Genomic DNA, 16,543 nt, shown 5'->3' with positions numbered 1-16,543 from the left:
CAGACACAAGCATCAGGAGAGCATCAACTTCGTCTCCGGGCAACCCCGAAAGGCCAAAAGATATAGATATATAGTCTGAAAAGGTTCTGCATGATTGCTTACCCTACCTATCCTGTTTTTGGACAATTTTAATTTGTGCTATTTTTAATGTTTAAAGGCCCCTTGCATTGAGTAAACAAACAGGTTTGAACAGAACAGCTGTAAAGTGTGTACCAAATAACCAGGAGGACATTCGACAAGTTGGTTTAAAATGTTTAAATCCAACAGTACTGTTAACTATTATAATGTTTTTGTGCTGGAGGGAATTTCCAACATCAGATGCCAGTGAACTGAAGTGAAAGATAAGCTGACAGTAAAAAGCCTTTTCTGTTCTTGAAGTACTTTTGTGTGCCATGCAGTTTTTGCCAAGCTGATAACAGTGTTAACCTCTAAAAGCCTGTTCAGATCCTTATCAGGCGCAATATATGGATGACTGCAATCTACTCATCTCCCCATGTTATTTGGCTTATTCCACCTTCATCATCCCTCTTCTTCTTCTTCTCCACTTTCTCAGTCCTTCTCAGTAATGATATGTATTAATAGATGTGACCTCGATTCAGGTTTGTGGTTTCAGTGCTTCAGCAGTAATGTCTGATACAGAAAGAAAGATAATTCATGTTTAACTAAAACATGTTTTAAACTCAACACGCTCTTTCATGTGGGAAATATCAAAAGGTCTCTGTTCTGGTTACTTATCATGTTCTGACACATCTGCCTTCATGAGAGGAGTGGAGATAAAGGTACGGTGGAGTTTGTCTTTGAAAGATGAGCTGTACATTGTACACAGAGTGAACTCTCGTTGCAAACCATTTTCACAGCCACTACACAGGGTGTTGTTCACTCTGGTATCCTTCAGTTTAAATAATGTACAGGGTTTGTGTTTCCTGTGTGGGCCCATTTTTACAGGTTTTATTAGGCTAAGATGATCCAAACTTATTTTCTCCATCATAACTTTATAAATCGTCATGTTGTCACTGATCCAAGGCCTTACAGGTCAATAGCAATAGCTTTTTGATCTGCGCACTGTATTTAGATCTCATTATGGATAACAGAGTCCTGATAGTGGCTGAACAAAACAAATTTGCCAATAATTTTCTCAACAATCTTTTGCAGAAAACAAAAATGAATTTAAAAAACCCAAATAGAAACTACATAAAGAACATTTAAGCAACTTGTCTTGTTTGTATGCAGTCGTATGGGGGTTTAGTGTTACATGAGATGCAAATGTTGCATTCATTTTTCTTGATGCCATATGACATTTTATTTGACATGAATACCTGAAGTCCAGCTGTCAGTAGATTTACAGCTTAAAAAGTGTTCCCAGATGTTTCTTTGACCAGGTAAAAAAAAAAAAAAGACCATTGCCATTCATGCAGGATGCATGTATAGCATATTCACACCCTTTGAACTCAGATCTTGTCTAGCTTCCCTTTTCATTCCTCCTCTGTTTTTTCCCTTTCAGAAGGAAATATTATCTCCACAGGAAACCAGTGAGTTTGTCAGCTGCCGAGGTTTTGGGAGCATAAAATAGAGATGAAACATCTTGTGTAAGATGTGATTACACTATACTACACTCTGACTGTCTTGTATTACACTAATACTTTAAAAGATTGATTTAAAAAATCTACAAGCTCTGTCACTTATCTGTCTCTCATGACTGTTAGAGGAGTAATGACTCTTATCACATATTACTGCCTTAGAGATTTCCATCTCTTATCAGCTTTATTATGCCGTGTGCATTTATACAGATTGTGAAAGAAGAAATAATTTTGTTTGGATTTCTTGGACACACAGATCATGTTTGCGTTCAGAGAAGAAGAGATGTAACAACCAATCAAACGAGAGGAACAATCAGAGCCAATTCCAACCAGGTGAAATCACAGCAAACCTACTGAGTGAGCCGGTCAGTGTCAGCCCAGTTCTGTGCAGCGTTTTTCATCATGTCAGCTGTGATTTAGGTATCAGGATGTCCTACAAAGTGAACTACTCTCCTCTCCTGCGTGCACACACACCACCACCTCAGCCATGCCATAAAGTGTGTGACGTAGCCTACAGCTCCAGTATGAAAGGGCAAACTCTGCTCAGCAGGGCAGACAGTGCTGTGCTGTGCGGGTCAGACCCACCTCATGTCCCGGCTCTGAGAGCTCACCTGTGGCCGGACGGTGAAGAGGAAATCTCAGGGATGGAGAGGCTGCTGAGGAAATGTCAGATCAGAAACCAACTGGTCAGGGAGTGCTTGGCTGAATGCCTTGGAGTCTACGTTCTGATTGTAAGTGTATTTCTTTTATGGATCTAAACTAAAGTTAGTTGCAAGAGGCACTTTGGTATAGAGGTTAACCACATGTGGATCATTTTCTAATGCATCCATTTGACAAAGTGCTCCCTTTTTAAATGTGCTTGAATATTTAAAATGCTTAAACAGATTAGACACAGCTTTTGCATTTAATTGAATAAGACGTAAATTACAGAAAACAATGATTTTCTCCTCCACCGGTTCATCCAAATTCATGCTTGATCAGTAAACTCAAGCAGCAAGTATTTAACACGGTTTCCTAAAACGATTACATACTCTCTTGTTCTTGAGCAGCTGGTGAATCCACACAATGGATAACCAAAGGACTTTGGCCCGAAACAAAGACAGAAAGAATAAAACAGAGAGTGCCAGTGAGTGAGTGAGTGAGGGGGAGGATGGGTGAGGGTGGGTGAGATGAAGGGAGAGGATAAAAGAGGGAGGGTAGTGTAAGTTTTGCACATCAGTGATTCGGAGTTGTTTGTTTATCTCACCTGTCAGAGCAATAAACATTTACAACGCAAACCATAAAGCAGGTTTCTTTTTTAATGCCGTTCATAAAAAAAGATTTCATTCCAAGGCAACAGTGTTTCAGTCAGTTTCATCACATCTGGAATACTCTAACTGAAAACACATTGTAAACTCATGCAGATTGTTTTCAGATTTTTTGTTTTACTGCTCTGTACCCTTTATGTTTGCTTCCAGGTTGTTATATTCTACTAATACAGCTCTTCGTTTCATGTAATTGCAGCTGTTTGGATGCGGCTCCGTTGCCCAAGTGACTACAACTCAAGATAAGAAGGGGCAGTACCTGTCAATCAATCTGGGTTTTGCTCTGGGAGTAACATTTGGGGTGTTTGTGTCTCGTGGAGTCTCAGGTGAGGGTCTCATGTTTGGAAAAGAACACAGCAAAAGTGCCCTTTCGGGTGCCCCCTGGTAGATAAAACATGATACCCTCCAGTGGACTTCCAGTGGACAAAACTTGGTGAATTCCTGATCCTGACTAGCTGTTATCATAAATGCATCACGTTTTTTTTTTTTTTTTCGCCCTGACCCTCACACAGCCTGAGTTCGCCACTGTGTGCACCTTTTTAAATAAAAGCTGACTAATTGATCAGACTTTTTAACTTTGCCTGTATCATATATAATAATATCACCTTTATTCGCATGCAGGTCAAAACTTCTTGACAGTAGTTTATGTGTCTATGTCTAAATGTCTTTATGTGTCAATCCATGAAATGTTAAATTACAGACTTACACTCTTTATTATTTTCATCCATAAGGTGCCCATCTGAACCCAGCTGTATCTCTGAGCTTGTGCGTTTTGGGCAGACATCCCTGGATAAAGCTACCTTTCTATATCTTCTTCCAAGTGTTTGGGGCCTTTCTGGCTGCAGCCACCGTTGGCCTGCAGTACTATGGTGAGTTTTCAACTATGATCACTATGCTCAGAATCACACTATCTGTTAAATAGTACACTAGAAGTACAAGAAATGTACTATAGGTACAAGTGGGCAGTTCATATTAATGGATAAGGATGGCACTGACAGCAAATCTCATAAAAAGATCAAAACCACTCTGGAACTTCCCCACCCAGTCTGTGGCATTCAGATCCAAGCTCATTCATTCCCACTGAAGAGAAACAGGTCACAAGTATAGTTTTATTCTCTAAGAAGGGGCTAAATGGTTTCCGAAAACAGCTGGGCACTGTAGTTTTAAACAAATGTTACTCAAATTAGAGTAAATGGTATATTTGTTGAGGACTATTTTCAGTTCTTCAGTTGGTATCTCTGGCAGTAAGACTGTGTGTGTGTGTGTGTGTGTGTGTGTGTGTGTGTGTGTAGGATTGATCCATTTAGAATGAATACAATCTGGTAATGGTACGTATGTTGTTTGTGTGTGTGTGTGATGCAATGTTGTTGCAGATGCCATTCAGGCGTACAGCGGAGGTGAGCTGACGGTGACGGGCCCCACTGCCACAGCAGGCATATTCTCCACCTACCCAGCTGACTACCTCAGCGTGTGGGGAGGTGTCGTGGACCAGGTCAGCTTTTTTTTTTTTTTTTTCAATCAGCAAATGTAACTTTTTTTCAGTCCAGTGAAGTTTTACTTAACAATTCACATGTTTTCCAGGTAATAGGCACAGCTGCACTGCTGCTGTGTGTCCTGGCTCTTGGGGACCAGAGGAACAGCTCCCTCCCTGATGGTCTTCAGCCTGTACTGGTGGGAGCAGCTGTGCTTGTTATTGGCATCTCGATGGGCGCCAACAGCGGCTACGCACTTAACCCGGCCAGGGATTTAGGACCTCGGTTGTTCACGTACATTGGCGGCTGGGGAGTCGATGTTTTCAAGTTAGTGGTTTCAGTATTTAAAGCCTGCAAGCACCAAATCTTTTTTTTTCTCCTTGTTCCTACAGTTGGATGTTTGAGCTTCACTGTGCAGAATGATACATGTGCAGAGTTTGACACTAAAAGGATGTTTTTCCCCTTCACAAGTTTCTCTGTGCTCACCATGAGCATGATTTATGACACCACAAATAGTTTGGAAGTCTACTTTGGTCCAGTATGCAACTTATATAAGTGTGATGTAGAAACCTGAAGCCACCAGTGCACATACACTGATAATGGACTTTACAGTGAAGTAGGAGACATCTTACATCCAACAGGAAAACTTAAAGAATGAACACAATTTGCATATTCATAGAAGTAGGAGATGCCTTTTTAAGGATTTTAAAGTGGAAATGATCAGACACACATCATTGTTTCAAGCAGACTATTTGTGTATTTGTACATGTCTCAATACATATCTGGAGGGGATCTTTAAATGATGTAATTTCCACTTGATTGTATGTAACCCCACTGTCTTTGCAGGGCTGGAGGTGGTTGGTGGTGGGTGCCCATTGTGGCTCCCTGTGTCGGGGCGCTGTTGGGAACACTGATTTACGAGCTGATGATTGAAGTCCACCATCCTGCCAGTCCGCCGGAGCTCCAGACCTCATGTCAGGAGGCCACTGAGGGCAAGACGGGACTGGAGCTGGAGGGGGTGGAGCAAGACTGTGAAAAACCCAGTAGTAAAATGTAGTGGTGAACTTGAAGAGGAATCTATACAGTCAGTAAATGCTATTTATGTGTGATACCCACTGAAGCTGTCTGTGTTTTAATGTCTAAGACTGATTTATTGGAATAAGTAGATTGGTTCTGATTGCACAAAACTTGTTTCATAAATGACACATCAACAACTAAGGGATGATATTTATGGTCTATAAAGCATGAATCGTACTGACTTTGGTGACTCCCCTGACTTTTCCTCTAGCGCCACCAGCAGTTCAAAGTTTTCACCTTATCCAGTAAAATAGCTCATTAAGACAGCATGGCATGGTCCCTAAAGGATGAATCCTAGCGACTTTGGTGCCACCACAAGGTTGACATTTGTGGTTTTGAGTGAAATGTCTCAACAACTATTTAATGAATCCCCTCAGGATGAATTCAAATGACTTAGGTTTGTGATTGCGAAGATGTTAGCATTTCACCACCACTGTGCCTACGTACAGCCTCACATAATCTAGTTAATTATATGAATTCAAGGTGAGTGCAATATGAACAGAGGACGATTTGTAAACAGAAGCTGTAGACAAAGTTCCTAATGTGACCTTGAACTCTGCAGATGAACCCACTGCACCAATCAACCGTCTCTTTTACACATTTATTTCGAAACAGCACAAAAAGTGTATGGCATTTTCAGCAAGCAGACCACAACCATGGAAAAGAAAATGACATGAAGTTTCCACTACTGAGCTATATAAATATGATATCATGACATATAAAAGATACAAACAAAAAAAATCCACTCATAGGCCATGGAGGCTGTTTTTGAAACATATAAAAGAAATGTGAACACAGCAAGCACTGATTCTGTAGATAAAAAAGAACCATCTCAAAGAGATAAACATTTGTATTCATACACATTAAGACAACACAACCCCCACGCTCTCCCTCCGCTTTGTAATTACAATGTATAGCTACCTCTGGGGGGGAATTCTTTTTCTTTTAAACTTGAAATGGTTTGGAAAAAAAGGGAACAGTACAAGTACAAATACTATACGTATTCACATTATCATAGCAAGTTACTAAAACCAGAACGCTTTCTTTTAGTGTAACTATATGTATTTACATGGCAAAAACTCGTACACATATACTACTGGCAGGAAGCCTGACCTCTCCTCTTCTTCTAGCTTAACGATTAACAACATCACACATTATTCACACTACACAGGTTACAGCCCTCCAGTAACCTCGTCTCCTAATGAAATGCTTTCAGAGATTCTCGCCTCGTGTCTCTGCCGCGGGTCAATCGCACCATGTCTGGTAAGAACTGACGCGACCGTCTCGCACACATACCAACAGCAGTAATGTGTTTCGTATAAATAAATATCATAGCAACATAAAAATCAGTGTCAAATTCTCCAAACACTCTCCTTCATGCTTCAGACGTCTTGAGATCTTGGCTTGAGGTCAGTTTTGGCAGCCTCAGGAGCTGTTAAAACTGACCTAATGCCGGGGGAAAATGAGCATGAATACCGTGAACAATGCGAAGTACAAAAATATCGGCACTACAGCTGTCAGGAGTACAGTGGGAGGTGTATGTATTTAAGTGTGTTAGATGACAAAACAGGCAAGTGGCTACAGTCAGTGCAGAGTGAGAGTGAAATGGAAGGACAAGACGTATTAGACAGTATGGCTAATATATAAATGCTTTACTCGGGGGGGCTGTTCAGGAGCCTTTCCACTCTTTACTCAAGAGTCTATCACAGGTGTGTTTAGTTAAGTGACCAGTAACATGATCAAACATGCAATTACAATTGCACAGAAGAGGTGCCATAGATAGATTAAAACTGTTTATGGTGACTAAAAAAACTGCACAGGAAGCAGCTCTGTTTCATCTCAGGATCAACATTCATATTCTACAGCCTCTCGCCTCCGTCACGACTCCTCATGTAGACGATCTGTCAGTCTTAGAGGACTCACCCCCCCCCGCCTACTGGGGCTTGTCTGTCTTGTGTGCGGTGAGGAAGGCCATGCCGTGGGTCCTGAAGTGGGTGTTGAGGTCCGAGGCCTTGTCGAAACGCCGGCCGCACACCTTACAGCTCAGATTACCGTCTCCGTCCTCACCCAGCGCCTGAGGAGAGCCGGCGGGCGAGCCGTCAGGAGAGCCGTGAGTGCGCGGGGTGCCGCGGTCTGCGTCGCTCTGTGTGTCCCGCACGCGGTGAGTGATAAAGCGGTGCCTGCTGAGAGAGCCGGCTGACGCGAAGCAGACGCCGCACTGCAGGCACTGGAAGGAGGCGGTGTCGGCCCGATGCTGGGGGATGTGGCGCTGAAACTCCGCGCCGTCCTCGGTGGAGAAGCCGCAGGGGACGCAACGGAAGATGTTGTCTTCCTCCTCCAGTTCGTTTGGCGCAAGCGACGTGGATGCAATGGACGCCCTGGTTCTCTTTGCCGGACCTGCCCCCTCCTCGCCATCCTCTGTGGCGTTTTCTTCCTCGTCTCCTGTCCTGCCTCCAGGAGGTCCGCCCTCGCCGTCTTGTTCTGAGGAGCTACCTGGTCCTTCTCCCCCTGTGGCTGCACGCTTCCTGGTCATGGGGGGACCCTGAGGAAACGAAAAGGGAAAGAAACTAAACTTTTATATCTTTGTGAACACTATTGCTGAGTCCCAGTTCCATACTACATGTAATTAATAATGAAGACAATTTAAAATTATATAGCCTGTGCAACCAAAACCAAACAAACAACACACAAATTAGACAGAATAAACAGACAAACAAATTAGAAAAATACAAGATACAATACTATTTGAACTGACATGGTATATGGTTTCTGCAGAATACAACAAATTTAACAGATTACTGTTTTATAATAACAGGCTCAAACTGATTTTTTTAATGTCACTGTAGGTGAAATTTCACAAAGAGAAAACAAAATGTCTTTCAGAAGATGAATTGCTTATTAACCCTTTTCCTAAATCTTTCTGTGTGTCACACAATCACCTGCAATTTATTCTTATTTTTCCAGCTTTATCTTTTCAGTTCCTTATTGAATTGCAACAGTGTATCAACAGCAGACACAAAGCATTTTTTTTAGCATACATACAGACTCGTTAAGTTAACTTAATTTAGTCAGTTGCCCAGTTTGAACACTACGTACCCAAAAGACAATTACTATTGAGTTGGGGTTTTAGAATACAACTCAGACCTGAGCCTGTTAATGAGACAACACACGGTCTTGACTCACCTGTCCATCTGTGGTTCTGTGATGCAGCCGAATATGTTTGTCCAGTAAGAACCGACTACCAAAGGTGCGTTTGCCTTCTGTGCAATATCTGAAAATAATTACAGAGGGTTAGATCACTTCATCCAGCACTGTCATTACACCAGATTATAGAAATTCTAGGCCTAATTAATATCAACTGACCACAGTCTAAAAAATCTATATTTTCTTTAACTATTATCTATTTTGATACAGATCGCTTAGATTTTTTAAGAATTGTGACCAAGACACATACTTTGCATTTTGTCAGTGCTCTCTGGTGGACAAACTATGTAATGGTCAAGTAAATTTTATTTATATAGTCAAATATCACAATTTTTTTTAAGGCTTCTATTAGATTGCCTATATGCAAAGTTCAGGTATCAGAATCAGGAGGGGAAAAATAGTATTATACATCTCTAGTTGTGGCTCAGTTTGTATGTGAATCAGGTATTTGGTGAAAGCTTAAGTGACTCACTGGCAATGGAAGACCCTCTTGTTGCCCTCATGAATGACGCGCTCGTGACGTCTCAGGCTGGAAGACGTGCTGAACGTGCCTCCACAAATACGACAAGGAAACTTTGGAGTTGGCAGCACACACACACACAGAGACAGAGAGAGATAAGATAAAGAGATATTAAATCAAATGTGACAGGAAATTAACAACAGCCTCTTTCCAAATTCGAGTGGTTCTTTTTCTGCTTTACCCTCCAAGATCATTTTCCACGATCCCTCTCCCCCCAAATAAATTAATTTATAATACAGTTGTCTGGCGCACAGTATGGGCTCAGTTCAGAAAATATTTTGGTTTCCGTGATTTCTCTCTCTCAAGTCCTTTTCTATCCAACCATCTCTTCCAACCTTCATTTCCTAGAACGGCACAGAAGGGGTATTAAGAGCTTTAAGGACCTTTCTATTAATAACAGTCTGGCATCATTCGAACAACTTTCTGAAAAGTTTAACCTACCTAGTAACTATTTTTCAGCAAACCAGACACTTTCTCCACTCTCAGATACTGAATTTCCCTGTGGAGCCCGATACAGACACCGCTGATTCCTTTCCTCGTTTACAACTGTCACGCAAAGGTTTAACATCCACAATCTATGACAAACTGGCAGGTGTAAGACATGCACCTCTCAACAAAGGTGAAACTGTCTGGGAGGAGATGTTGAACAAAGTGTTGGATTCAGTATTCAAGCTTGTTAATTCAATTCAATTTCCTGTGTCCGCATGCGTCCAAAGCCAAACTATCTCGTATTTACCCACAATGAACCTCTCCTGTGATAAATGTAGGAGAAGTGAGGCTCCCCTTGTCCAAATGTTCTTCAGCCTGGAGAAATACTGGAGAGACATTTTCCAAACATAATCCCTAATCCTCAATCTTTACCTAGAACCTAACCCTCCCTGGTAGCTCTTTTTGGCACCACTGGAGAGGATGACGTATGTGTGAATCCAATCAAATGCTGCACGCTGTCCTCTGCTTCTCTGTTGGCCGGGAGGGAGGATGCTGCCCCGGCTGCCCACCCACACTGTGCCGCTAAGGGACATTATGTCCTGTCTAGACCTCGAAAGGATTCGCTACTCCGTTTGCAACTCAAACAAGTTCTAAAAGGTGTGGAGACCTTTCCTGAAACACTTTCAGAATCTTCAGTCAAGACTTATTCCTTCACTCTTTTTGTCTTTTATCTTTCTGTTGAATTTCCATTAGTAATACAGTCTGTATACGTTTATTAAATTCTAAACCCAATTATTATATTTACTTCATTCATTTTTCCTTTCTTTCTTTACTTTATACAAAATCAGATTTCCAGCAACTTCCTGTATTACTCAGACGATGAAAAACTTTATATTTTTGTAAATGTACACCTACAAACTGCATATTTAGTTTATCTGTTCAATAAAAATATTCATGATTTTCACCGGATTTAACAGAATCAGATTAAAATAAATAAGAGGTAGTATCACACCTTGCCGTGCTCCATCTTCACGTGACCCAGATAGTCTTCGTTGTCAGTGAAGGTGGTCTGACACTGGGGGCAGGTCCACTCAGTCTGGGCAGCAGGTTGGCTGCTGCCCCCCGCGGAGGTCGAGTGACCCCCCGGAGCCTCGTAGTCCTCATCCGCATCGTCATCGTCGTCGTCTTCCTCCTCTTCTTCTTCTTGTTCCCGCCCCCAGTCCTCTCCGTCGGAGTTGTCAGGTTTTCCGGAGGATTTGGACTTGAGGCCGGAGGGACCGGATGTGTTGGTCGGGGCTGAGGCAGGGTTAGAGGCATCGGACTGAGACTCTGTCTGTTTGGCTGATGGACCTCTGTGAGCAGTCTGAGAGGGACGACAGTAGCGCATGAAAAAATAGAAATGCATACAGAGGAATCGAAATAAATTCTTTGACAATACCAATTACTCCAACTGGCACACAAAAAATAATCTAACTCATTTCTGTTATAAAATAAACTGTACTTGGTATAGAACTTAGGACAAGGTCACCAGAGAGGAACCTTGCTAAGGCCGATCCAAGAAATTGCTGTATGCCTTTGTTGACACCACATTCACTGTAGAGAGCAATGAATGGGCAACACATAAAGGCAAAAGGCTAAATCTAAAATCTATGATCATTGAATATTTACTTATCAGAAAACACACCTTGATATGCTCCATCATCGATCCTTTCTGGGCATAAAGCTTGGTGCAGTCAGGACACTTGAATACATGCACTTTTTGCTTGGCTAAATGGGTGTCAAAGTGCATGTACAGCAAGGGTTTTTGGGTAAAAACCGTATCACACATCACACATTTGTAGATCATTCTGAAAAAGGAGAAAAATACATTCATATTTTAGGGATCTATTTTCAAAATGCGACATCCTCTGAAGATATTTCTTTACATGCGTGTTGAAAATGTGTTACATTCGTTTAGGTAGAAGTAGCACACATACTTGGCCTGTCCTCCAGTGAGCGTTGGGTGCTGAGTGCTGATGTGACTCTGGGCGCTGGGGGAAGACTTGAAGGCCATGGGGCAGCTGGGGCACTTGTGGAAGACCTCGCAGTGAGCAGTCTGAATGTGGGATTTGATGGAGTTCAACCCTCCGAATACAACCTGGCAGCTTGAACACCTTAACAAGATAACAAGATACACACAGTATTATGTGTTGTGGCTCTAATATAAAAACTTTTTATAGAACTGAATTTGAGTCGATATTCAGTGACAGGAACATTTGCATCCGTTTTTGGACGTGTATATATCCACCACAAACTACATCTCACACCACATCAGTAGATAGGAAGTGTATAAAAGTTATTGACAAGCTGCAAAATCTGTGATGTTTTATTTATGTTGATGTTAAAAAGTTGTTTCAGCATATTGCTGGTGTTTCCACCATTAGTTGCACATTACAGGCCCTGTTGTCATCTTTCTTTGTGAACTAAAGCCACGCTTTAGACCTTGACCTTGACCCCTCCCTGTTGGAAGTTTCCAGCAACTTGGACACATGAGTTTGACATCATTATTTTGCACAACTGTCGGCACTAATAAGAAGACCTAGTAAGCTCTGAGGCTCTTTGATGGATCGGGCATTTTGGGTTCTCGGTTCTTTATTCCCATCCCTACCTGTATCCAATGCGCCTGGCAAAGTGCAGGCAGGCCTCCTCCAGGTGGGTCTGGAAGCTTGCCTGCCGGGCAAGCCCACCACACTCGGGACAGACGTGGGGCGCTCTGTGTTTATGAATCCTCTGGTGGGCGGACACGGCACACGAGTTAGGCAGCATCATGGGAGGCGAGCATTGCGTACATGTCTGAAACAGAAGGAAAATCAAACAAAACAATCAGTGACCACCAGCATTTTTCTCTTTTTTAACAGCAGGTATCAGCAGCAAGAAACAAAGACTCACTGAGTTGGGAGCAGCTCTGATCTGCTGAAAGTGGGTGACCAGCTCAGCCTTGCTGGAGAATTGTGTTTGGCACTCTGGACATTTGAAGTTGTTGTACTGCAGCCCCTCGGCTTTCTTGCAAGGCAAAGGCATCAACGCTTGGGGGCCCTGAGGAGCGCGTCGGACCGGTCGAGGCTGAGCTGCTGCTGGGGCTGAAGCATCCTTCATTGGGCTGGAGTTGGCAGAGACAGCGGAGCCTCCTGTCGTGGTAGAAGGAGAGGAGACTGGAGGAGAGGAGGACGAAGAGGAGAGCAGGCCTGGTCAGCCACAGGTGGAAATCAGAAGAGATAAATGGGACGTGGTCAATGGAGATGAATCACAAATGAATGATGTGTGTGTTGTTGTTTTTTTTCATGACATACTAACATATTTTTGTGGTTGTCTACACAGAAATACAAATGTATGATGTAGAGCTGAAACAGTTAGTCATTTAATAGCAACAATTTTGATAAATGCCAAAAACGGTCTGGTTCCAGCTCCTCAATTTTGTATATTTGCCTGTTTTTAGTCTTTTATGATGATCTGAACACGTCTTTGGGGTTTTGGACTGTTGGTCGGACCACGCACGCACCATCAACTTGGGTCTGAGAAGTTGTGGAGGATGTTTTTCACTATTTTATTGTCTGAATGATGAATCCATTAGTCGTAAACATTAACAACCGATTAACCGATAATTCGAAGAATCGTTAGCCCTACTCACCACCTATGGGCGTTATGTCCTGCTGTCCAATCATCTGCTCCACAGTGACAGGCCTCATGACCAGGTGTGAGCACTGCATGACCAGCCCACGCTCCTTATGCTCCCTGGCATGCAGCAGCAGGCTGCACTTATTGAAGAAGGCCAACCTCTTAGCACAGTGGTTGCAGGTGACCTCGATGCGCAGTGATCGCCTGTCGTAGTGTCGAGCCAGGCTGCGCTCCAGGGCAAAAGCGTCTCCGCACTCCAGGCAGCGGTACCCTGTGGCTGGGAGCGGGAGACCCCACTCAGGCGGCGGAGGTGCTGAGAGGTCGGGCTTGTAGCTCGGCAATAGGTTCTTACTGTTCAGGATTTTGTTAAAAGCCTCCACCAGGCTTGACTGACTGCGGGAGATGACGGCACCTGTACTGTTGACGATGGAGGCAGGTTTGTTTGGCTGGAGGGTACCGCCTATGATGGTGCCGCTACCTCCGTTAGCGGTCTTATTAGTGGCTGTGCGAACGCTGATCCCGCCAGCGGCAACTGAGAACTTGGGAGATGAAGCCACAGCAGGAGTTACAGGCAGGGCAGCAGATTTAGTGATGCTTACAGCAGTGGCGGAAACCTTGGCCTTGTCAGATGCTGCCATTTTGTTTTGGACCTTCGTGGCTGCAGCTAGCATGACGCTGCTGGCTGCGAGTGTAGACACAGGCAGAGCATTGAGAGCACTTACTTTCTGGGAAGTTGTTGTCATGTGACCAGGGGAAGCTTCAAGTTTTTGAGCCTTATTTCCGAGCACCTTACGTTCCCCTGTTTGACCTTTAGGGTCCAAACCTTTCCCTGCAGCGCCACCTTTAGGCGCCACCCTTGTGACAGTTCTTGTGATTCCACCTGTGGAGGTTTTAATTGTTTTTATTCTGACTTTGAGGGGTCGGGCTGGAGCTCCAGAAGCAGCAGGTGCGGCAACGGCGGCTTCTCCTCCGTCAGTGGACAGGGGTTTAGACTTGCCATCATCTACCTCCATCTTCTCCTCACTTGTTCTTGCATTTTCTCCCTTGTCAGCTTTGCCATCAGCGACCCTCTCAATCCCATTCCCCACTTCCATCTCTTCCTCCTCCTCTTTAGGCTCCCGAAGTTCAGAAGGAGGTGGAGTGGAGGCCACCGCAGGGCTGGAGCACCTTTTAGCTGCGACTTGAGCAGTTGACTTTGGCATCTCTGGTTCAGGACTCTCTGGTGAGTCTCTCTCCTCTATGACGTGTTCTGGATGCCTGTCATCTCGCTGGGGGCTCTCTGTTGAGCCAGACTGAGGTGTTGATGAAGTCAGTGACGCCCCTGAAGGAGTATCCCCCGGTTTAGGTTGAGATGCAGTAGAGGATGCGGGCTGGGTTGAGACAGAGTCAGACTTGTAACGTCGGCTCAGCTGAGTGCAAGTCGGGGAGTCTGGGCTCTCTTGGATCACCAGTGGACTCCCCAAATCAGGGTCAGAATCATCCTCCTCCATCTGCTGGTGCTGAAATCCAGCAGGGCCACCTTTGGGAGCACCGTTAAAAGGCTGAGTTGAGTGCAGAGGGTGTGATGAGAGGGCAGAAGGCGGAGTGGGAAGCAGAGGCTTGGAGGGTGGAAAGAAAGGCGAGGCTAGTCCGACAGGCCCACCTGCAGCCAGAGGAGACGACCCAGCTGATAGAGAAGAAGATGAAGGTAATGATGCTTTGACCCCATCTGCCCTCTCTTGGCCTGTATCCTGCTGCTGCTGGTGCTGCTGCTGTAGAAGCTGCATCTTTCTGGCCCGGCCCACTGGATCCCCAGATCCCTGCGCCACAAGCGGTTTAAGTCTGTTGAAAATGTTCCCGCCCTGCTTGTGAGACTTGGCGGCACCAGCACCCGCTGCTTCTGAAGACACTTTAGGGGTGTTCATTGACCACGGCGCTCCGTTAGACTGGGTCTGACTGAGGGGAAGAGGAGTGGAGACACCAGACGCCCCAAAACCGTTGTGGTTGAGAGCCTCGGATTCAGCCATTCCAGGGGCACACGCACCTAGTCTAGGACCCACATCTACCCCTGCGATCACATCGATAGGGTCCTGGTCCGTGTCTCCGTCCCCTCCATCTGCGGTCTCAAGCCGTACTTTATTCTTCACAATCACACTAACAATTGAGGTGTCGGCCTGGGGGTCTGAGGGACTCGGTGGTCTCAAGGATGACCCAACTCCCACCACGCTGTCCGACTTCCCCAGAGGAGCGCCCGCAGCTCCATGGGGTCCCTCTGCCTCATCTGGGGCAGACTGGATGGCCTCTTTGGCATCTATGTCAGGAATGTCAAATGCTGCCAACAGGTCATCAAAATCTGGGGTCTTCATGTCCCCCATACCGGGATTAACTCCTGTGAAAACACAAATTCATTGACATGATTGCAGAAGGCAACAAAACACACTAGCATGAGTCTGCCTGTGTTGTTGTTCATCAACCATAGCTCTGCCTTGCTAACACACAACCTGCAAACAAAAAAAATAAAATAAAAACTCAACATGCCAAATTATTAAATATCGATTTAAAAAAAAGGGAAAAAAAGTATATTTTCGAGGTAAATTCCGCGCACAAAATATCTCCCATGCACCTTTCTCTGACACTCACAAGCTGCAGCAGGTTAGCTTGTTATCAGGGAAGCTAGCAGAGCAACAAGGATCCTGCACTAGCATTCACATTAGCCAGCTAGCTCGCTCGCTAGCTCGGCGTCCCTGCAACCAAAACCCTCCTCTGGGTAACTCCGGCATTAATCTGCTATGAATGGGAAAACACTGCTTCCGTAGTGCTTTTAACACACGCCAAGCTTCTGCAGCAGTGACCACTTGAGAAACAGCTCAACCGGGGCAGCGACCTCGGTTATTTTGAGCTACTCCTTCCCGACCTGAGGTTGGCTAGCTGGCCGCTGAGCTCCAGCCAAGACAGAGAGGGGTCATTTAGCTAACGAGCTAGCGTTCGCCATTAAAAAAAAAAAAAAAAAAAAGGCAACTGGACCGCTTTGCTGAGGTATGGTGTGACAGCGATAGCAACCCGGTGATCGTAGGGTCGACGATGGCACAGAAGAGGATGACTGGGATGGGGATTTTCTTTTAATATTTCATGTATTTTTTTGATTGTTTACCTGGATATGCGATTCCCGACTATCCTAGCTCGTTTTTTCAGCTGAAAATGCTGCGCTTCCCGTCACATGACCCGATGCATCCTATCAGGATGTGGTAGCGCTGGAAGAATGCATGGAGGATGCTGCAAACGACACGTATATTTATTTTTCGGATGTGAGGGATATTAAACGTTTTT

The 16,543-nt window shown here is 44.4% G+C and overlaps 2 protein-coding genes and 1 non-coding gene across 5 annotated transcripts; 1 reads left to right on the top strand and 2 right to left on the bottom strand.

The window, feature by feature from the left end:
• The first annotated feature begins 1,542 nt into the window (after positions 1 to 1,542).
• Positions 1,543 to 5,469, top strand: aqp10b (aquaporin 10b). Its single transcript, XM_051389531.1, has 7 exons — positions 1,543 to 1,586; positions 1,834 to 2,308; positions 3,081 to 3,207; positions 3,613 to 3,750; positions 4,255 to 4,373; positions 4,463 to 4,680; positions 5,200 to 5,469. Exons 1-7 carry the CDS (start codon positions 1,573 to 1,575, stop codon positions 5,408 to 5,410), a joined length of 1,302 nt encoding a protein of 433 aa, XP_051245491.1. The 5' UTR covers positions 1,543 to 1,572; the 3' UTR covers positions 5,411 to 5,469.
• Positions 5,470 to 6,017: 548 nt separating this feature from the next.
• znf687b (zinc finger protein 687b) lies at positions 6,018 to 16,534 on the bottom strand. Of its 3 annotated transcripts, none has more exons than XM_051389525.1 (10): positions 16,368 to 16,534; positions 13,251 to 15,605; positions 12,512 to 12,807; positions 12,231 to 12,415; positions 11,560 to 11,736; positions 11,268 to 11,430; positions 10,596 to 10,946; positions 9,107 to 9,207; positions 8,614 to 8,701; positions 6,018 to 7,972 (listed from the first exon to the last, which is right to left on the bottom strand). In XM_051389525.1, the coding sequence occupies exons 2-10, from the start codon at positions 15,589 to 15,591 to the stop codon at positions 7,364 to 7,366; spliced, it is 4,311 nt and encodes a 1,436-aa protein (XP_051245485.1). In that variant the 5' UTR covers positions 15,592 to 15,605; positions 16,368 to 16,534; the 3' UTR covers positions 6,018 to 7,363. The 3 variants fall into 3 exon arrangements, with proteins under 3 accessions (XP_051245485.1, XP_051245487.1, XP_051245486.1); XM_051389527.1 differs by having other exon boundaries at positions 12,512 to 12,774; XM_051389526.1 differs by lacking the exon at positions 16,368 to 16,534 and adding an exon at positions 15,857 to 16,352.
• On the bottom strand, positions 11,077 to 11,212 carry LOC127358515 (small nucleolar RNA SNORA13). Its single transcript, XR_007882449.1, has one exon. It is a non-coding gene; the product is annotated as a small nucleolar RNA SNORA13 (small nucleolar RNA).
• Positions 16,535 to 16,543: the final 9 nt, after the last annotated feature.

Source organism: Dicentrarchus labrax, unplaced genomic scaffold (genome assembly GCF_905237075.1).
Source record: "Dicentrarchus labrax unplaced genomic scaffold, dlabrax2021, whole genome shotgun sequence".
Taxonomy (NCBI): Eukaryota; Metazoa; Chordata; class Actinopteri; family Moronidae; genus Dicentrarchus; species Dicentrarchus labrax.
Note: the sequence above shows the minus strand (reverse complement) of the source record. Positions and strands in the feature narration are given on the sequence as shown.